This window comes from Bos javanicus, chromosome 18, assembly GCF_032452875.1.
Source record: "Bos javanicus breed banteng chromosome 18, ARS-OSU_banteng_1.0, whole genome shotgun sequence".
In the NCBI taxonomy this organism is placed as follows: Eukaryota; Metazoa; Chordata; class Mammalia; order Artiodactyla; family Bovidae; genus Bos; species Bos javanicus.
In genome coordinates, this window is record NC_083885.1 from 56,751,392 (window position 1) to 56,769,723 (window position 18,332).

Sequence of the window (18,332 nt, forward strand, 5' to 3'; positions counted from 1 at the left end):
CTCATCTCCCCGTACTCTCTGGCCTGCACCGATTTGTTTGTTCCTAGTCTCCCCCTCGGGCCTTCAGAGGGTAAGGATTGCATTGCTTTTCCCCTGTGCGTCCCCGCCCCACCCACATGAGGAAACCGACGTCCTGAGAGGTGAGTGCGTCGCAGGAGGTAGCCTAACCCGCTTAGGTCTCTCTGATAAACTGAAGGAGAGGGGTCCCAGGTGAGACACGGGCCAGGCCGGGAGCAAATTACCGGGTTTATTGAGGCAGCAGCGGCAGGAGGCCGGGCAGGGGGCGGGGCGTACGGGGCAGGGGGCGGGGCCTCCGCTGAGTCCACGAGGTGTCCTGCCCCGGCCCCGGCGCTTGCTCGGAAGGCTGGTCTCGGGGGCCGCTCCGGGCGGGCAGCCGTGGGCCCCTCCTCCTGGGGTCAGTCTGCCTGCAGCCAGGAGCCCTGCTCCTCCACCTCCTTGGTTACCACCAGCAGCACCTCGCACAAACCTTGAGCCAGCGCGGCCGCCAGGAAGGCCCTGTGCGCAGACACGAGGAGGCTGAGGCCTGGGGTGGGTTGGGTGTGGAGCGGGGGACAGGCCGCATCCCCATGGCCCCCGGCCCTGGAGCCGCGCCCCCCACCCCTCACCTGACGCCGTCCTCGTCGCCCAGCACCTCGGGCGCCCGCAGCTTGGAATCCAGGTTGTAGTAGACGCCGTCCACCTGGCGCAGGGCCACCCAGTGCCGCCGGCGCAGGGGCAGGGACAGCAGCCCCAGCGAGACGGGCGACGGCAGGTTCAGGATCAGCCCCAGTACCCGGGGCAGCGCCAGCTGGGACAGGGGCCTGCGGGCCGGGCGGGGACGCGCCGTCAGAGCCCCGAGCCTGGGCGGGTGCCCGCCGGAGCCCACCCAGGGACTCGCCTCCATCAGCCCACCCTTTGCTTCCTTCCACTTACCTGCTGCCACTCACCCAGACCTCCCAGTCAGCCACCCACCCAACAAGTCACCCTTCACCCTCATCCGCCTGACCATTTGTTACCCATGCATCATGCACCCACCCAGCCAAGCCCCAAGCACCACCTGCCCAACAACTCTACCATCCACTCTCCCCATCCACTCCTGACGCATCTACCGCTGATTCTACCCATCATCTATTCATTATGCACCACCCACCCATCCAAGCCTCCTAGCCATAGAACAGTCACCCACCATCCATGCTCTTCCTTGACCCACTCATTCACCTACCAATGCAATCAACCTGCAGCCAGCCAGCTGGCAGCCCAACATCTCCTCCACCACCCACCCAACTCTTCATCTGCTCTTTCCATCCGTCCATCCAACCGACCATCTTGGATGTTTGGTATCCACTGCCTATCAACTGAGGGCTTCCCAGGTGGCTCAGGGGTAAAGAATCTGCCTGCCAATGCAGGGGACGCAAGAGATGCGGGTTCGATCCCTGGGTTGGCCTGGAGCAGGAAATGGCAACCCACTCCATTACTCTTGCCTGGAACATTCCACGAACAGAGGAGCATGGCAGGCTACAGTCCATGGGGTCGCAGAGTTGGATACGGCTGACTGAGCACGTCACACGTATCAATGATCCATCCTTTATCTATCTTTCATTCACTCAACCACCCACGCATTCATATATCCCATCACCCAACCTACCCATTCACCGTCCACTTGCCCATCAATCTGCCTATCATCTATCCATCAGCTCACGCCCTGACTGTCCCTCTACTACCTCCTGAGCCCTCAGTGGGCCAGCCACCCGTTATCGACCGCTGCAAACCCTCCACCCATCTGCCCCTTCTTCCTCCTTCCCATCCACCGTCCCCTCCCCCTGCTTCGTGCCCCAGCAGCCACCGTCCCCCCGCACCCACCCCCATAATGACGCAGCATTATGGCCGCACCTCCTTCGGTCCCACCACACGGCAGCCAGGCCCTGCCCCTGCAGGGCAGCCATGATCACGTTGACGTCGTAGTTGCCGGTGCCCAGGAGGCTGCGATGGGGGTTCAGCCGGGAGTCTGGGGCCAACCTGAGTGGGAGGTGGTCAGGGCCTCCTGAGTTGGGGGTTCCTGAGAAGGCCTCCCCCTCCACCACAGGGCCATAGCGTCCCAGGGTCCGTGAGTCACCCCACCATGGGACTCTTCCCTCTCTTCAACCCTGTGCCGACTCACTACCCCCAGCCATGTTCCTCCTGTCCCCCGACTCTCTCATCCTGTCTTCAGCGAAGTAGACCCTGTCCCCCACCCACAGCTCTGCTCAGGCCTTGCCCTCCTCCTGGACCCTCACCAGCTTCCAATCTCACCCCTCCTGGGGGCTCCTTCTACACCCAGCACTGCCCTTGCCCCAGCCGTCCCTGGCACCCTCGTCACCCCAGGAGAGAACCCCAGCCCCCAGGCGTCCCTGGCAGGATCTGGGCCCTGCTGGCCTCCTGGCTCCATGCCCACCCCATTCCTTGCAGCCACCTGACCCAGCACATCTCCTGTGCTCCTGCCCCCCGCCTTCTCTCCAGCTGTCCCCCAGCCCACTTGTCTCTGGGCCCCGCCTCCTTGAGACAAAGGCAACTTTGTTATGTCTCCGGGCCTTTGGGGGGCAAGGCAGGGGGAGGGGCCGGAGAGGGGGAAAGTTGTGTATTCTTTCTCTGTGTATCTGTTTCCCTGGCTTCCCTTAGGGCAGGGGCTCACAGTGGACTCATCTCTGAGTCTCCAGCATGGCTGAGCTATGAAAGAGTTGATTGATTCCTGTTCTGAATGATGGGAGGGGATGAATACATTCTAAAATAATCAGTCTGAGGGCCTGGGACTGGCCTGAGGATGGCAGGGGCGGAGGCATGGGAGGGCTGTGAGCAAGAGATGGGGAGAAAGGGTCGTCTCGGGGCGTAGGATCACACGGGGGACTGACTGGAGGGGAGAGACTGAAGGCTGAGGGGAGGGTCCAGAAGGCAGTGGGGCCAGAGAGGAGGGGCTCAGGCAGAGAGATAACAAAGAAGTGATGTTTGAAATACTGAATAGTGAGGCAGCACACTCCAGGCTGCCAAGAAGAGAGAGCCGTGCCAGGCAGAAAGAACAGCCTGTGCAAAGGCCCAGAGGCACCATGTGGGGCTCATTCAGAGACTAGAGGGCATTTGTCTGGAAGCAAGCAGTGAGATAAGAAGCTGCAGAGACGGGTGGGGACCACAGCACACAGGGTTTTGGTTATCAGGCTGGGGGCGGAGCCTGCGGCTTCTGCCAGGGGTGCTGGGGGAGCCCTGGGAGTTGGGGAGGGGCAGGTGCAGTGTTGGAGCCTTGTGTAGCCGGGACTGAAGGAGATAAACCAGAAGCTGGGAGGTGGGAAGAGAGTGAGGATGAGGGCCTAGGTAAAAGGCTGAGGCCTGGTCAGGGGCTGAGGTCAGCGGGGTGAGCAGACGCCTGGGTAACATCTTGGTTTCTGAGTCCCGGAGTCCAGCCGGGCAGGGGATGGGGCAGCAGAAAGCCGCAGGGCTGTGCCCCGGGCCTTGCTTTGCTCCGAGACCCAGGTGGGTGTCCCCGCCTCCATGAGCCCTGCTTCTCCAGGGGTTGGGGTGGGTGATGGTCACCTCTTGCAGATCTCATCGGCAGCCTCCTGGCTGAAGAGCTGCTGCTGCAGGACGTTGTTGAGGGCGTGCACGGCACAGAGCTCCAGGCGTTGCCGTTCGTGGTACACGGAGGGCGGGCTTGGCTGAGCTCCTGGGGCCTGGGACATGCCGTCCTCGGCTCCTGCTTGGAGGGGTGGGGGGAGAAGGTGCTTAGGAGTCTGGGATCTGGAAGCCCAACCTGCCAGCAGGCCCTCAGGGCCACCGTCATTGAGTCGGGGCTCGGGCAGCCTGAGGGGCCCCTGACTCTGGCGATCTCCTGGCAACAGAGTACCTCCATTCCCTATTTCTAGGAAAAAAGCTCTCTCTTCTCTCGCTTAGCAACAGAGGACCACTCCCCCCGCCCCCCACGCCCCACCCCCGCCCCGGCCCCCGCCACATCCCTAAGTGAATGGGTCCCTGTGGTGGTCACCTAGCAACAGAGAACTCCCCTCCCCTGTCCCTAGGTAACAGGCCTCCTCTCTGGTTACCTAGCAACAGAGGAGCCTCCTCTCCCCCCGCCCCCCAAGCCCCCTACTAGGTAACCAGGCTCTCCTCTGGTTACTTAGCAATAGAGGAAGCCTCCTCCCCGTCTCTAGGTAACAGGGTCTCTTCTGGTCGCCTAGCAACAGAAGACTCCCCTCCCCTGTCACCAACCAACAGAGTTCTCTCCTCCTGTCACCTGGCAACAGGGCCCCCTCCCCGGACACCGAGTAACAGAGCTGTCTCCCCGACCTGTACCCCAACCATGGCGCTCGCCCGCTCCGCTGCCTGGAAATGCCCCTCACCCCGCCTGCCTCTCTGTTCCCCCAAACCGGGGGCTCCCGCATCCCCCTGGGCGGCGGCTCCGGGCTCCGAGAGCGCAGGGCGGGCGGCACCGCGCTGACTGGGCAGGTGGGACGGACTACAGCTCCCGGCGGCCCCCGCGAGCCGGACTACGATTCCCGGCGACTCCGGCGAGAGCGAGAGCTCCTCGTGGAACGTCCGGGAAGCGTGGCCCGGAAGTCCGCTGTCGCCCCGAGAACCCAGGACTACAACTTCCGTCGGCCCTTCGAAGAGTCTCGGAAATGTGCCCTAAATCGGTCCTCTCCTTCTCACAGTTCCACGCCTCCTGCAGCTCCGAAGCTTCTGGGAAACGTAGTGAGGAGGCTCTCGCGATAGCTTCTAGGGGTGTTACTTCCCTGTACGTCCGTTCCCTGGGCTGGCGTCATGCCTAGCGTGACGACGCAGCGTGATGTCACGGAAGGGAAAGTGATCAAACACCAGACCACGCAGGGAGAAGAGCCTCCAATGTTTACTGAGACCAGAGGGATGTCTGGGGACACTGAGGCGAGGGCAGCAGTGGGTCGGTGGTGGTGGGAGGTAAATAATGAGATGAGGAAGTCCTCTTGGGAAGGGGGAGGCTTCTCAGCAGAGATGGATCCCCGGCTTGGAGGGGAGCTGGCAGCAGCCTGCGGGGGAGATACGGGGAATGAAAGGCTAAGACAGAGAGGTGAGGAGTGACAGACACCTGGAAGAAGGAACAGACCACTGTGGGGACGGAGAAAGACCTAGAGGGAGGGACTGAGACTCAGAGGGGAACAGAGACCCAGAGAGGGGGGCCAAAACCTAGAGGAAGAGGGATAGACACCTGGCAGGTGGAGAGACTCACATATATGCTAGAGTCCCCGAGAGACAGGGACACGGAGTCTGGGAGAGGAGACTTGGAGAGAGAGAGAGATCTATAAAGACAACGTCGTGGAGAAGAAGGTTCAGGAGACTCAGAAATAAAGATCAGTCGACAGAGACGGAATCAGAACTGCAGACTCAGAAAGCCTGAGACTCAAGCTCCGCCTGGGGCTTGGGGAGAGGGGCCGCTAGTGCCCAGGAGGAGCCTGGCCGTACCCACGAGGCTGCGCCAGAAGGTGGTGACGGTGGCAGAGCCGGTGACAGCGCCTGGCTCTGCGGGGTTCTCTCTGTGTGTGTGCACAGCGAAGCTTTGGCCTGTGGGGCCCGGGGGTCCGCTCAGCTCCACATCCACCACGTGCATGTTCTTGAGGCTGGGGCAAGCAGAGTGGTCAGTCTAGCTGGCCTGGCCCCAGCCCAGACCTCTACTCAGCTCCGCTCACCTGAAATCAGCCACAAGCACCCCGATCACACGGTCGAAGCCCAGGCTGGGGGCGGCCAGGGCAGCCGCCGCCATGGTGTTGGAGTTTCGGGGGGCGTGGGGGCAAAGCCCGCGAACAGGGCCTTCATAGAGCACAGCGCGAGGCCCGGTACTGCGCATTGTAGCCAGGGGTCCCTCGAGCCGGAAGCCATCAGGGTGTGTGGCCATGGTGACACGGAGGCTCTGGAAGTGAGAGCTGGGGTCAGGGAGCCTGGGTGTGCCTGTTGGCCGCCTCTCATTCCCGGGGAGTGCCCCGGGCACTCACCTGGAGGCCCCCGGCTTCGTCCAACCTGGTGATGTCCTCCGCGCCCCACAGAGCCCCCCGGGCCACGAACACAGTGTGGCCCCAGCGATGTGAGGCTTCCAGGAGCTGCCGCTCTGTGGCCTGGTCAGCCAGGGCTGAGGGGGACCCCACCTGGGGCAGATGAAGTGGGGAGCTGAGGTCAGGAGATGGATCCCACTTTAGGGTTGGGTGGCGTCAAGGCGGAAGAGGCGGGGCTCACCAGGAGATTGGCATAGCGCAGGATTTCTGCCCCAGATTCCTGGATTATTTTCGGATGGGCCACTTCCACCACAAGGTCAGGGTGCCTGGGAGACAGGAGAGAGGCGGGGAAGGCCTTGAAGAGGTATTGGACCTCCCCCTAGTCCCCAGGTTCCCTGAGTCTGTGGAGGCCTGTCATGTTTCACTCTGGCCTGGGAGGGGAAGTAGGATGGAGGCTTGTCCTGTTTCACGTTTGGGTGAGCGAGGACCAGAGAGGGTAAGGGCCTTGCCTGAGAGCACACAGCACCTAAAGGAGGCCAGAATAAGAGTTTAAGAGAGTCCTGCTGGTGAGGTCACTGACCTCTCCCTGAGAGCAGCAAGGTTCTGGAGCTGGAGGGAAGGGGGTATGCTCCCCGCCATTCGTCCTGGGTCACGGTTCCAGACAAAAACAAGTTCTAGGCCCAGTTCTGGCCCCTGAGTCAGCAAGTGGGAGACCAAGGACTGTCCTGGGGAGAAGCAAAGAGACTCAGAGGGGGCACATGTACCTACCCAGAGAGAGGGGGACAGGGACTCAGGGAGAGGGGACAGAGACCCAGAGAGATGGGGACAGGGACCCAGAGAGAGGGGGACAGGGACCCAGAGAGGAGGACAGGGACCCGGGGTGGGGGTACACAAAAACAGGTGGAGGGCAGAGAATCAAGAGTCGGAGGACAGAGACCCTGAGGGACCGGAGCCCCATGGTGGGGAGTGGAACATGCTTAGGCAGAATCAGCCAGGCCACAGATCAAGACAGAGATGAAAGGAATGTTGGTGGAGGACACAGGCTTTTGAGGCTCCAGAAAGAGACCTGGGGGAGAGGCCCCAGACAGTCAAGGACTCACCGAGGCGGCCGTAGCCCACTATCCCCACCTTCCTCGGGACCCTGTCGAGGGCCATGCCCTTGAATTCAGTGGTCTGCGTCTGAATTCTGCTGCCTGCTGCCCCTCTCACCACACACAAGAGGTTTGGGCAGTGGCTGATCTTTGGACTCTGACCCTCGGTCCTCTCCCGAACCTTCCCCCTTCCCTGCGGTGGCCCAAAGGTGGGGGTAAGGGGGTGCTGCGTGGGGGCAGAAGGAGGATCCTGGGGACAGTGGGCAAGATGGTTTGGGGTTCTAGGACCCTGCGTTGTGCGTGCCACCCCCCCCCCTCCATCTAGCCTGTTCTTTCTCTGCCTCACATCCTCCTGTCTTCCTGCTGATGTGGAAAATTTCCTCTGCAGTCCCCCGCCCCCCTTTCTGGCCGGCCAGGTTGTCATGGAAACTGCATCCTGGTTGGGTTGGGGGTAGAGAGGGTTGGGAGCAGGGGAGAGGAGATGGTGACGCTGGACTCTGGGCTCTGTCTGTCCCCTTGCTGCTTCTCCTGTATTTCTAGTCACCATCCTTGCCGCAAACCCAGCCACCACCGGTGCCTTGGCACCCGGGTTTCTTGTCAACGTTCCTCCTCAGCATTTTCCTCCCTTGGTTCTCTGTCTCCATCTCGTGTCTCTCTCTGTCCCATCGCTCTCTCCACCTTTTCCTGGATCGCCATCCCTCCAGCTCCCACTCCTGCCTCCTCTGGGCTGGCTACCATTCTGTCCCCAGCTAGGCTAGGCCCTCATCTCCTGCAAAGTCTGAGGGAGGCCTGGCCTGGTCATGCCCATCTCTCTACAAGGCAGCAGGAGCTGGAGTTGCGTTCATCTTAGCTTCAGCGACCCTCCCTCACCCCCACCCCGCAACCCACTCCCAGCTCCCATGGAAGGGGTCCATTCCTGCAGGCTCTCTACAAACCTGCCTCCTGCCAGTCTGCTCATCCTTCTGTTCACCTTGACTTCTCACCTTTTATCCTCCCCACCCCCAGCCACGATGCCCTTATATCCTCACTCTCATGCCCACCCCTCCCCTGTCGCCACCTCCCATGGCCAAGGAGAAACCTGCGAGGCCTGGGGAGGCCCCGAGTGCCCCCCTACCATGAGCCCCCGCCACTGCGCCTCGAGGGTGCCTGGCATCAGAAATGGCGGAGGCTGCGGCACTCTCGGCTCCCTGCCCCCAACCACCACCTGGTACCCGCTGCAGTGTTGCCATAGCAACCAGGATCGGGCCCTGAAAGAGGAGAGAGAGAAAAAGAGGAGAGAAAAAGAGAGCCTGAAAGAGGGAGCGAGGGAGCCAGGCGTCGCTCGAGAGGAGAGTACCCAGCAGACAGGCTAGACACATAGGGCCGGGGACCCCAGACACGTTGCAGCAGAGGCGGCTGCCACAGATGATAAGGGAAGAATTTGCTCTAAGAGCCCAAGGTGGGGGAGAGATAAGATTCTGTAGCTCAGAAAGAGGCAGGGAGGAGGCGGAGGGCCAAGAGCATGGCCCCAGTCCAGGCCCTCTGGGAGCACACAGGGCCCGGGTGGGGTCTCGGGGGCTTCCAGCCCTCCTCACGCCGCAGGTGCAGTCGTGGACGCCACGGGGGCCCGGCCGTTTTGCGCATGCGCCAGGCCTGTCCTGTTCGCGGACCAGGGTGGGCGCAGGGGAGAAAGGCGGCTGAGACCCGAGCCGGTGCTGGGGCCGAGCCCCGTGTGTGCGCAGCGATGTCTGTCCGGAGCAGTGCCTCATCCTGCTTCCACTGGCCTCTGCTCATCTGCACAGCATGCAAAAGCTGCCCTGAGGGACCCACTGGAGGTTGAAACGCTGGCACCTTGGCCGCCTCCAGCCCCACCAGCATCTGCCCGCTGGCCTGGCCAACCTCTGTCGTTTGCTCCCACTGGCTGGCTCTCATCTCTCCGAGGACTCTGTGTGCGGCCTCTGCCCTCCTGAGCTACAGCGTGCGTCCGAGCCTGCTAAATCACTTCAATCGTGTCTCTTTGTGACCCCATGCATTCTGGCGGGCCAGGCTCCTCTGTCCATGGGCTTCTCCAGACAAGAATACTGGAGTGGGTTGCCATGCCCTCCTCCAGGGGATCTTCCTCAACCAGGGATCCAACCCACGTCTCTTCCATCTCCTGCACTGGCAGGCAGATTCTTTACCACTAGTGCCACCTGGGAAGCTACAGCATAGCTCCCGCCTACTCCCCCGGCCTGGACTCTGCCTCGTGCCTCTGAGTTAACCAGGCAGAAGTGCAGACCCCTCATGCCCAGCAGGCCCCAGCTGCAGTTTGAGCACCCTTCATGCCCCTCCTTCCCTCCCCTGCCGGCTTTCTCCGGAGGCAGTGTCTCCAATGGGTTTGCAGTGGAGATGGACCCTCTCAGGTTTGGCTCTGTGATGAGCTGAATTGTGTCCTTGCCTCCAGGAGCTGTGAATATGACCTTAGCAGGAAATAGGATCTTTGCAGATGATCTTGATCATGCTGGAGTCTGTGGTCCCCAATCCAGTCTGGCTGCTGTCTTCATAAAGAGGGGTTCCCAAGTGGCTCAGTGGTAAAGAACCTGCCTGCCAAGCAGGAGATGCCGGCTCCATCCCTGGGTCGGGAAGATCCCCTGCAGGAGCGTGTGGCAACCCACTCCAGTATTCTTGCCTGGGAAGTCCCACGGACAGAGGAGCCTGGAGGGCTACAGTCCATGGGATCACAAAACAGTTGGACACGACACAGGGACTAAACAACAACAACCTCATAGAAGGGGGGGAGTTGGGCACAGATATAGAGGAAAGGTGACGTGGAGAAATGGGAAGAATGCCCTGTGGAGACTGGGGTGACACTGCCACCAGTCAAGGAACATCTGGGGCCACCAGAAGCCAGAAGGGGCGGAGAAGGACTCTTCCCTACGAGGGAGCATGGCTCTGCCCCTATCTTGACTTTGGACTCCGAACTGAGACACTAAATTGCTGTAGTTCTGAGCCACCCACTCTGTGGTAGCTTGAAAGGGCAGCCGCAGGAAACACCCCCCCCCCCCCCGGATTCCTGCTGTGAGGTGGGAGGTGAGGGGAGAGGACCCCAGAACATGCCTCCTAAGAGGTGCAAGGAGATTAGACGCAATGCCAGGTGCGCTGGGCGACCCAGCCCTTCTCTGGGGCCGTAGGGGTGAAAGGGCAAGGGTCTAAGAGCGCCTGGAGGCGCCAGCTCCCCGCTGACCTTCCCGATGGGGCCCGGAGTTTTCCATCTCCTCATTCAGCTGCCCACCCATGTTCCCTTTTCTCTCTCTCCTCCATGCTTCCATGACCAAAAAATTTACTTTTTCCGTGTTTTTTTTTTTTTTTAAAGTAATTACAGAGCAGGTAGTCGTTGACGCAAACCTCCCTTCAGTATCAAAAGAGTCTGTGGGGCAGGAAAGGGTTGGGGATAACGGTGGGGGGCGGGCTGACGCCGCCCCATCCCCGGCCCACTGAGGCCAGGGCCGGGAGTGGACTCCCCCGGGGCAGGGCCAGGGTGTCCGGAGGCTCTGACCGCGTGGCTGTCTCTTCAGTTTCCAGGGGGTTAGGGGTAGGATAGGGCAGGGCTGGGGGTGGGGGACAGGCGTCAAACTGCAAAAAATGAACCGTAAAAGGAGGGCTGTTGGGGGCGAGGAGAGGACGCCCTTCAAAAAAGCTCCTCTCTCCCCTGGAAGGCGGAGGGCCGGGAGCAGTTGGTCGGGAGAGCGAGGAGGAAAGGCGGAGGCTTCCGGCCACTCCCCTCCTGCGTCCCCTCCCATCGCCAGGGAGTGGGGCGAGGCTCGGAACCGCTGGGGGGCTCCATTTTCGGGGCCCCACCGTGTCCTCGCTTGGAGAGCCGCCCTGGGGTCCGGACGCGGGTGGAGGCCTTGAGCTGCCTGCCCCAACCTCCCCTGCGCGGGGCTGGGGCTGTGGGGAGGGTCCCGGTCCGGCCCCAGCCCCTCCCCCATAGGAGGGGCCCACCCCCGCAACCCCCACAACCCCCCAACCCCGGCTTCAGATCTGCGTCTCTTGCACGTTCTCCTTGGAGCCGCTCTTGAAGAGCAGAGGTTCGTGGATGGAGTTGAGGCCGGGCGGGCCCTTGCCCCCGCAGCCCCCGCCGCTGGGGTTGCTGCTGTAGTGCGCCTTGAAGGCGGCCGCCACGTAGTGGTGGTGGTTGAGGTGGTCGCGCTCCAGCGCGGGCAGGGCCAGGTGGCTGTCCCCGCCCACGCCGCCCCCGCCCGCCACGGCGGCGGCGGCGGCCACGGACACGGCGGAGGCGGCGGGCAGCTCGTCCTCCACGTTGATGATCTCCACCGTGCGCGTGGGCCCGTGGTGCTTGTGCAGCTGGTGCTGCCTGCGCAGCTTGTAGAAGGCCACGAGCATCACGGCGGCCATGAACGTGATGGCCACGAAGCAGCCGATGATGATCTTGGTGGTCTTCATGACGTCATCCAGGTCCTTGAGGGCGTTCTCCGTCACGTCCGTGATGGGCACGGTGAACGCCTTCTCCGTGGGCCTCGAGGAGCGCGGGGCGGGCGCCGTGGTGGACGAGGAGGCCTGGCCTGCCCCCTCCCCGGGCCGGCCCCCGCCCCAGACGCCATCTGTCGTGGGCCCCGGCGGCTCCTTCTCGGTCCCGCGCGGCTGCAGAGCCTCCTCTCCAGGCTGCGTCTCCAGGGTCTCCACCGTCACGGTGGTGAAGTAGGTGTAGCCGCCGCCTCCGCCTCCGGGGCCGCCCCCGGGGCCGCCCCCACCGCCGCCGCCCGCGCTGCCGGCACTTCCAGCCGCCACGGGGTCCACGGCCGAGACGTTGAGTGTGGCCGAGGCTGTGGTGTTGCCGGCCGAGTTCGTCACCATGCAGGTATACTGGCCCGTGTCCTGCACAGTGACGTTGGTGAAGTTGAGCGTGCCGTCGTGGAGGACGGAGATGCGCACGCGGTACGAGCCGTGGGTCATGAGGGTGCCGTTGGGCGTCAGCCAGTTGACGGAGGTCATGGACGTGCCCGTGCGGCACTTGAGCTCGGCGGCCATGCCCTCGGTGACGTTGAGGTCCGTGGGCGGCTCCACGATGACCGGCGCGTAGCAGGTGAAGTGCGACTGGTCCAGCTCACCGATGTAGCGCCCTTTGAGGCCGGCGGGCGCGTGGCAGCGCGCGCAGCACGTCGTGTTGCTGGGCACCGTCTCCTTGAGCCACCAGCTGAGCCACAGCACGTCGCAGTTGCAGTGCCAGGGGTTGTGGTTGAGGTGGACGCGCTCCAGGCGGTGCAGGGGCGTGAAGAGGTCGTGGGGCAGCGACATCAGGTTGTTGTGGGACAGGTTGAGCTCCTCCAGCGACTTGAGGTCGTCGAAGGCGTTGCGCTCGATGGTGGCCACCTGGGCGTGCATCAGCCACAGCTTGCGCAGGCTGGTCAGGCCCTGGAAGGAGCCCGGGCGGATGAGGTCCAGCCGGTTGCCAGACAGCTCCAGCTCCTCCAGGCGCACCAGGGCCGTCAGGTTGGGGATGTCCTTGAGGTTGCACATGCCCAGGTTGAGGTAGCGCAGGTTCACCAGGCCTTCGAAGGCCGCCTCCGAGATGTACTCCAGCCGCTTGAGCTCGCCCAGGTCGAGGCGGCGGAGCGAGGGCACGCGGTTGAAGGCGTACGACGGGATGCTCTCGATGGGGTTGTTCCGCAGCCAGAGCTCACGCAGCTTGGACAGGTACTCGAAGGCCTGCGTGGGCACCGTCGTCAGCCGGTTGTCGAACAGTTCCAGGGTGTTGAGGCTGGGCAGCCCGTTGAAGGCGCCCACCTCGATCTTGCGAACCAGGTTCTTGCTCAGCTGTAGGATCTCTAGGTGCCGAAGGTGCTTGAACGTGTCCGTCCGGATCACCTGAGGTGGGGGAGAGGAAACACCATCGGTGATACTGACACTAACCGGGTGGACCACAGAGGATTTTTTTTTTTTTTTAATTTTATTGAAGTATGGTTGGTTTGGGCTTCCTTGGTGGCTCAGACAGTAAAGAATCTGCCTGTAATGCTGGAGACCTGGGTTGGATCCCGGGGTTGGGAAGATCCCCTGGAGAAGGGCATGGCAACCCAGTCCAGTATTCTTGCCTGGAGAAGCCCATGGGCAGAGGAGCCTGGTGGGCTACATAGTCCAGGGGGTTGCTGAGAGTCAAACACCCTGAATGACTAACACTTTCCATGGTTGGTTTATTTCTGTTGTAAACCAAAGTGATTCAGTTATATATACATGAAAAATACATGTATATATTCATATATATGAAAATATATACACATATATATACAACACACATTCTTTTTCTATTCTTTTCCATGATGGTTTATCACAGGATATTGAATATAGTTCCCTGTGCTATACAGTAAAACATTGTTTATCCATTCTATATATAATCATTTGCATCTTCTAATCCCAAACTCCCAATGCATCACCTCCCCCTTGGCAACCAGGAGTCTGTTCTCTATGTCTGGATCAAAGAGCTCTGAGTGCTGGCGCGGGCGACGACTCCCCATGTCTCCATCTTTTCTGTAAGACCATGAGGTCACTGGGGAAAGTAGTTTGAGGCTTTCTTCTTATAAAGTGAAACAGAGAGTTAGTTACCTGGGACCCAGCCCCTCCAGTTCCCAAGTATTTCCCCATGAGAAAGGACAGCAGATGTCCATCCAAAAGCCTGTGATGGGTGCTCACAGCATCTGTGTTCATTACAGCCCAAGCTGGAAATGAACCAGGGCCCATCACCTGGTGATGGAGCCATGCTCTGTGTCTGCAGGATGGGACATGATGGCTCAGCAAGGAAAAATAACAAACTTTGGACACAACTTGGATGGATTTCATGGGCATCAGGTTGGGTGAAAGCAGCCAGACCCAAAGGAGCATGTGCCACAGAACCCTGTTCATTCCACGTGTGTGTGTAAGTTCCTGGGCAGGGCGAGGACAGTCTGCCAAGGGCCACGAGGGAACAGGGTTCCTGGGCTGATAGAAATGTCCCTAGTTGGGGTGGGGGGTACAAAGGTGAATGCAACGGGCAAAAGTTCCCAAACTGTACCCATAACATAGTGAAGTCGCTCAGTCGTGTCCGACTCTCTGTGACCCCATGGACTGTAGCCTACCAGGCTCCTCTGTCCATGGAATTTTCCAGGCAAGAGTACTGAAGTGGGTTGCCATTTCCTTCTCCAGGGGATCTTCCCTACCCAGGGACTGAACCCAGGTCCCCAGCATTGCAGGCGGATTCTTTACCAGCTTAGCCACCAGGGAAGCCCACCCGTAACATGGGAGGCATTTTATCCCATATAAAGTATTTAATCAAAAAGATTAAATATAGGAAATCCCCTGGTGGTCCAGTGATTAGAACTCCAAGCTCTCACTGCCAAGGGCTCCAGTTTGGTCCCTGGTCAAGGAACTAAAATTTCACAAGCTTTGTGGCATGGCCTAAAAAATAAAGATTAAAAGAAGTTAGGGACTTCCCTAGTGGTCCAGTTGTTGACTCTGTGCTGCCAACGCAGGGGGCATGGGTTCAGTCTCTGGTTGGGGGACTAAGATTCCACATGATGCATGGCATGGCCAAAAGATTAAAAAAAAAAGTTATGCCAGCAACTAACATGCATCGGATACTTCTTGGGTGCCAGAAGCTATTCTAAATGCTTTACAGCCAACAACTCAGTTAATCCAACAAATCGCCCTGAAATCCATAGAACAACTATGAAATCCATAGAGCTCCAAAAGCCAGGTTTCTCAATAACTTTGGCACCAAACCCCATTTGGTGGCAAAACCTGATCAGAACTCATGTGAAGCTGTTTAAAGCTTTTATTGATCCCCTTCTTGTGACTAGTCAAACATTCCACTCTAGAAACATTCCAAATTTAAGAAGTATGAGATCGTTGGGGGTGCTGTAAACCTATATGCTGTATATGAATACCTTTCTAATATCAGATGGCCAAACACATTCAGCCTCAAGGGTGTCACAGGAGGGGTTATGAATTATCTCCATCTAAGTGGGAAGATGAGGGTGAAAGAGGAGAGTGAGAAAGCTGGCTTAAAACCCAACATGCCAAAAACTAAGATCATGGCATCCAGTCCCATCACTTCATGGCAAATTGATGGGGAAAAAGTGGTAACAGTGACAAATTTTCTTTTCTTGGGCTCCAAAATCACTGTGGACAGTGACTGCAGCCATGAAATTAAAGGATGCTTGTTCCTTGGAAGAAAGCTATGACTAACCTAGACAGCGTATTCAAAAGCAGAGACATCACTTTGCCCACAAAGGTTCATGTAGTCAAAGCCATGGATTTTTTCCAGTAGTCATGTGCAGATGTGAGAGTTGGACCCTAAAGAAGGCTGAGCGCTGAAGAATTGATGCTTTCGAACTGTGGCGCTGGAGAAGACTCTTGAGAGTCCTTTGGACGGCAAGGAGATCAAACCAGTCAATCCTAAAGGAAATCAATCCTGAATATTCATTGGAAGGACTGATGCTGAAGCTAAAGCTCCAATACTTTGGCTACCTGACTCTTTGGAAAAGACCCCAATGCTGACAAAGATTGAAGGCAGGACAAGAAGGGGACGACAGAGGATGAGATGGTTGGGTGGCATCACTGACTCGATGGATGTGAGTTTGAGCAGGCTCCAGGAGCTGGTGATGGACAGGGAGGCCTGGTGTGCCGCAGTGGGGTAGCAGAGTGTGGGAACAATTGAGCGACAAAACAAGGGCAAAGTGGGAGGAAGTGGAAGCACAGAGAGATGCAGCGACTGGCCCAGGGATGCACAGGAGGGGCTGGCAGATCTGGGATCTGACTGAGGTTGTCTGGCTCCAGAGTCCCAGCTCTTCACCCCTGCACTCGGCTGCCACCTGTTAGGGTGGAGGTTGACGGACCACAGAAGGGGCAGTGCTGGGCTGGGCTTGGGACGCACAATCTAATCTTACCAGATTCTCCTCATCAATCACCGTGCTGGTTACACCAAGGCATGGGAGACTGCGCAGCCATCAGACAGCTTTTCTGCAGCCTAGTTTTGCCATGGAGATGCTTGCATTTGAATACTAAGGGGATAATGGAGAACCCTAAATAGCAGACAGTGTGCTTATGTCTTCATAGAACTTAAAAAAAAGCAGCCAAGGGACCGGGTGTGTGCATATACACAGCAGGAAAAGGCTGCAAAGGACATGCCCTAGCCATTTCTTAGTGGTGAACTCCAGCAGCTGGGGATTATGGGCTTAAGTTATTTTTCTTAAGTTATGCTTTCTCTTTAATGAAGAAAAATTATTTTTAAGTAGAAAAACACTTTAAAAACTTAAAAAAAGAGACTCTAACCTGGGAGGCACCCCAGTATAAGGAACAATGTCATTCCTGGTGCAGTTATCATCATAAAACAAGAGCCACCATTCCTGCTGGCATGACCCAACAGAAACATGATGCCTGCTACATGTTTAATTGTCAGTTTCCTAGAGGCCACATTAAAAAAACCCCCACAAACCCAAGACAGATGAAATCAATTTTAATGATTGATTAGCTTGATAGTTCCAAGATAGAAGGGGGCAATGGAGGATGAGATGGTTGGATGGCATAACTGACTCAATGGACATGAGTTTGAGCAAGCTCCTGGAGATGGTGAAGGACAAGGAAGCCTGGCGTGCTGCAGTCCATGGGGTCGCACAGAGTTGGACACGACTTAGCAACTGAAGTGGATTCCCTGGTAGCTCAGCTGGTAAGGAATCTGCTTGCAATGCAGGAGACCTGGGTTCGATCCCTGGGTTGGGAAGATCCCCTGGAGAAGGGAACGGCCACCCACTCCAGTATTGTGGCCTGGGGAATTCCATGGACTGTATAGTCCACAGGGTCTCAAAGAGTTGGACACGGCTGAGCAACTTGCGTACACTCACTGGTGACTGAACAGCAACGTTATGATTTCAACATGTAATCCAGGGGAGAACTTACACATGAGATGTTTTACAATCTTTTTTTTAAATTTATTTTTACTGAGCTGGGTCTTCATTGCTGCATGGGCTTTTTCTCTAGTTGCAGAAAGTGGGGGCTACTCTCTAGTTGCGATGCTCCAGCTTCTCATTGTGGTAGCGTCTCTTGGTGTTGAGCACAGGCTCTAGGTCACGGGCTCAATGGTTGTGGCCCATGGGCTTAGCTGTTCCGCCACATGTGGGATCTTCCGGGACCAGGGATCGAACTTGTGTCTCCGGCATTGGCAGGTGGGGTCTTTTACCACTGACCCACCAGGGAAGCCCCTATTTTACACTCTTTCCACACTAAGTCTTTGAGGTCTGATGTGTGTTTGACAGGTCACGCCCTTAGCAGCTGGTTCCTGCCTTTCCCCTCAATAATAGGATATCGTGAGCCTTCCCCACGTCATGAATATGCTTCTAAAACCTGACTTCTGTGCCCACCTAGAATCTCTTCCTGGGGCTACGCCTGCTTTCAGAGATAGAATTGACAAGGTCAGTTTTTTCTTTTCCTGCCTCGTCTGCTCCTGCCTCGTCTCATTTCCTGCAGTGAACAGGCTCACCTTTAGACCTGGACTCAGCTAGGGAGGGCTGGCCTGGGGACCCTGCAGCCCGCCAGGTCTGTGTCTGCAGTCGGGGCTGAGAAGAAGGGGGGCCCGAAAGCCTTGGCCTGGCAGCTCTCGGGGGCCCTGGAGCCCCAGCCCTGCTACTTGGGCCGCGGGAGCCTGGGTTTCCTTCCCTAAGCCATCCCAGAAAGAGCCCAGTGTGTTCTCTCGCCAGCCCATCCTGCGAGCTTCCAAACAGCAGCATGACAAAAAGCTTTCCCGATCAAACTGGCTGGCCCTTTGCTTTGCTCAACGACTCTGAGTTTCCCAAATATAAAAGCCACAGAACCCTTCTCACAGGCTGTCTTTCCTCATCGCCCCGGGAAACGCTGGCAAAGCCCCAAGCAGGCCTTTTAGTCGCTGTTTCCATTAATAGCAACAATAATAATAACAGTAATATGCAGTCATTACTAATCACTAGGCAGAGAATGAGGTGGACTCGTCAAAGGTCAGACTTGAGGGCTTAGACTGAGAAACTGAGAACACGGGTTGCTGGCCCAGGTGCCGGCAAGATCCCCTGGGAGGCCTTCCCTGGTGGTCCAGGGGCGAAGACTCCATGCTCCCAGTGCCGGGGGCCGGGTTCCACCCCTGCTCGGGGAACTAGATCCCTCACGCCGTAACTAAGAGTTCGTGTGCCGAAGCTAAGACCAGGTGCAGCCAACCAAACCAACCAATAAGTATATGAAAAGAATTTCTAGGAGCCGCCCCATCGCCCCCTCACCCTGTCTGAGTCAC

General features: G+C 58.5%; 3 protein-coding genes across 7 annotated transcripts in view; all 3 read right to left on the reverse strand.

Moving 5' to 3' along the window:
• Positions 1-233: 233 nt before the first annotated feature.
• Positions 234-4,752, reverse strand: JOSD2 (Josephin domain containing 2). Of its 2 annotated transcripts, none has more exons than XM_061386216.1 (5): positions 4,362-4,752; positions 3,559-3,718; positions 1,891-2,016; positions 627-821; positions 234-516 (listed from the first exon to the last, which is right to left on the reverse strand). In XM_061386216.1, the coding sequence occupies exons 2-5, from the start codon at positions 3,702-3,704 to the stop codon at positions 417-419; spliced, it is 567 nt and encodes a 188-aa protein (XP_061242200.1). In that variant the 5' UTR covers positions 3,705-3,718; positions 4,362-4,752; the 3' UTR covers positions 234-416. The 2 variants fall into 2 exon arrangements, with proteins under 2 accessions (XP_061242200.1, XP_061242201.1); XM_061386217.1 differs by having other exon boundaries at positions 3,559-3,721.
• A 99-nt stretch (positions 4,753-4,851) lies between these two features.
• Positions 4,852-10,500, reverse strand: ASPDH (aspartate dehydrogenase domain containing). Of its 3 annotated transcripts, XM_061386155.1 has the most exons (7): positions 7,082-10,500; positions 6,562-6,706; positions 6,223-6,307; positions 5,985-6,134; positions 5,682-5,902; positions 5,458-5,612; positions 4,852-5,024 (listed from the first exon to the last, which is right to left on the reverse strand). In XM_061386155.1, the coding sequence occupies exons 1-7, from the start codon at positions 7,617-7,619 to the stop codon at positions 4,981-4,983; spliced, it is 1,338 nt and encodes a 445-aa protein (XP_061242139.1). In that variant the 5' UTR covers positions 7,620-10,500; the 3' UTR covers positions 4,852-4,980. The 3 variants fall into 3 exon arrangements, with proteins under 3 accessions (XP_061242139.1, XP_061242140.1, XP_061242138.1); XM_061386156.1 differs by lacking the exon at positions 5,458-5,612; XM_061386154.1 differs by having other exon boundaries at positions 4,852-5,612.
• A 130-nt stretch (positions 10,501-10,630) lies between these two features.
• Positions 10,631-18,332, reverse strand: part of LRRC4B (leucine rich repeat containing 4B) — a 42,965-nt gene continuing 35,263 nt past the window's right edge. For both annotated transcript variants that reach the window (XM_061386124.1, XM_061386123.1), the window contains exon 3: positions 10,631-12,916. In XM_061386124.1, coding sequence (XP_061242108.1) covers positions 11,066-12,916 — 1,851 coding nt within the window. In that variant the 3' untranslated portion in view covers positions 10,631-11,065. The remainder of the gene's footprint in view (positions 12,917-18,332) is intronic.

Excerpts from the sequence above, each read along its gene's own strand:
- JOSD2 (XM_061386216.1), bottom strand. The coding sequence starts at position 3,704 with ATGTCCCAGGCCCCAGGAGCTCAGCCAAGCCCGCCCTCCGTGTACCAC. Across the intron at positions 2,017-3,558 it reads GCCGATGAGATCTGCAAGAG|GTTGGCCCCAGACTCCCGGC; the intron begins GTGACCATCACC and ends CCTCCCACTCAG. Across the intron at positions 517-626 it reads GGCGACGAGGACGGCGTCAG|GGCCTTCCTGGCGGCCGCGC; the intron begins GTGAGGGGTGGG and ends GTCTGCGCACAG.
- ASPDH (XM_061386154.1), bottom strand. The coding sequence starts at position 7,619 with ATGGTGACTAGAAATACAGGAGAAGCAGCAAGGGGACAGACAGAGCCC. Across the intron at positions 6,308-6,561 it reads CTTGCTGCTCTCAGGGAGAG|GCACCCTGACCTTGTGGTGG; the intron begins GTCAGTGACCTC and ends CCTGTCTCCCAG. Across the intron at positions 6,135-6,222 it reads TGCGCTATGCCAATCTCCTG|GTGGGGTCCCCCTCAGCCCT; the intron begins GTGAGCCCCGCC and ends CATCTGCCCCAG.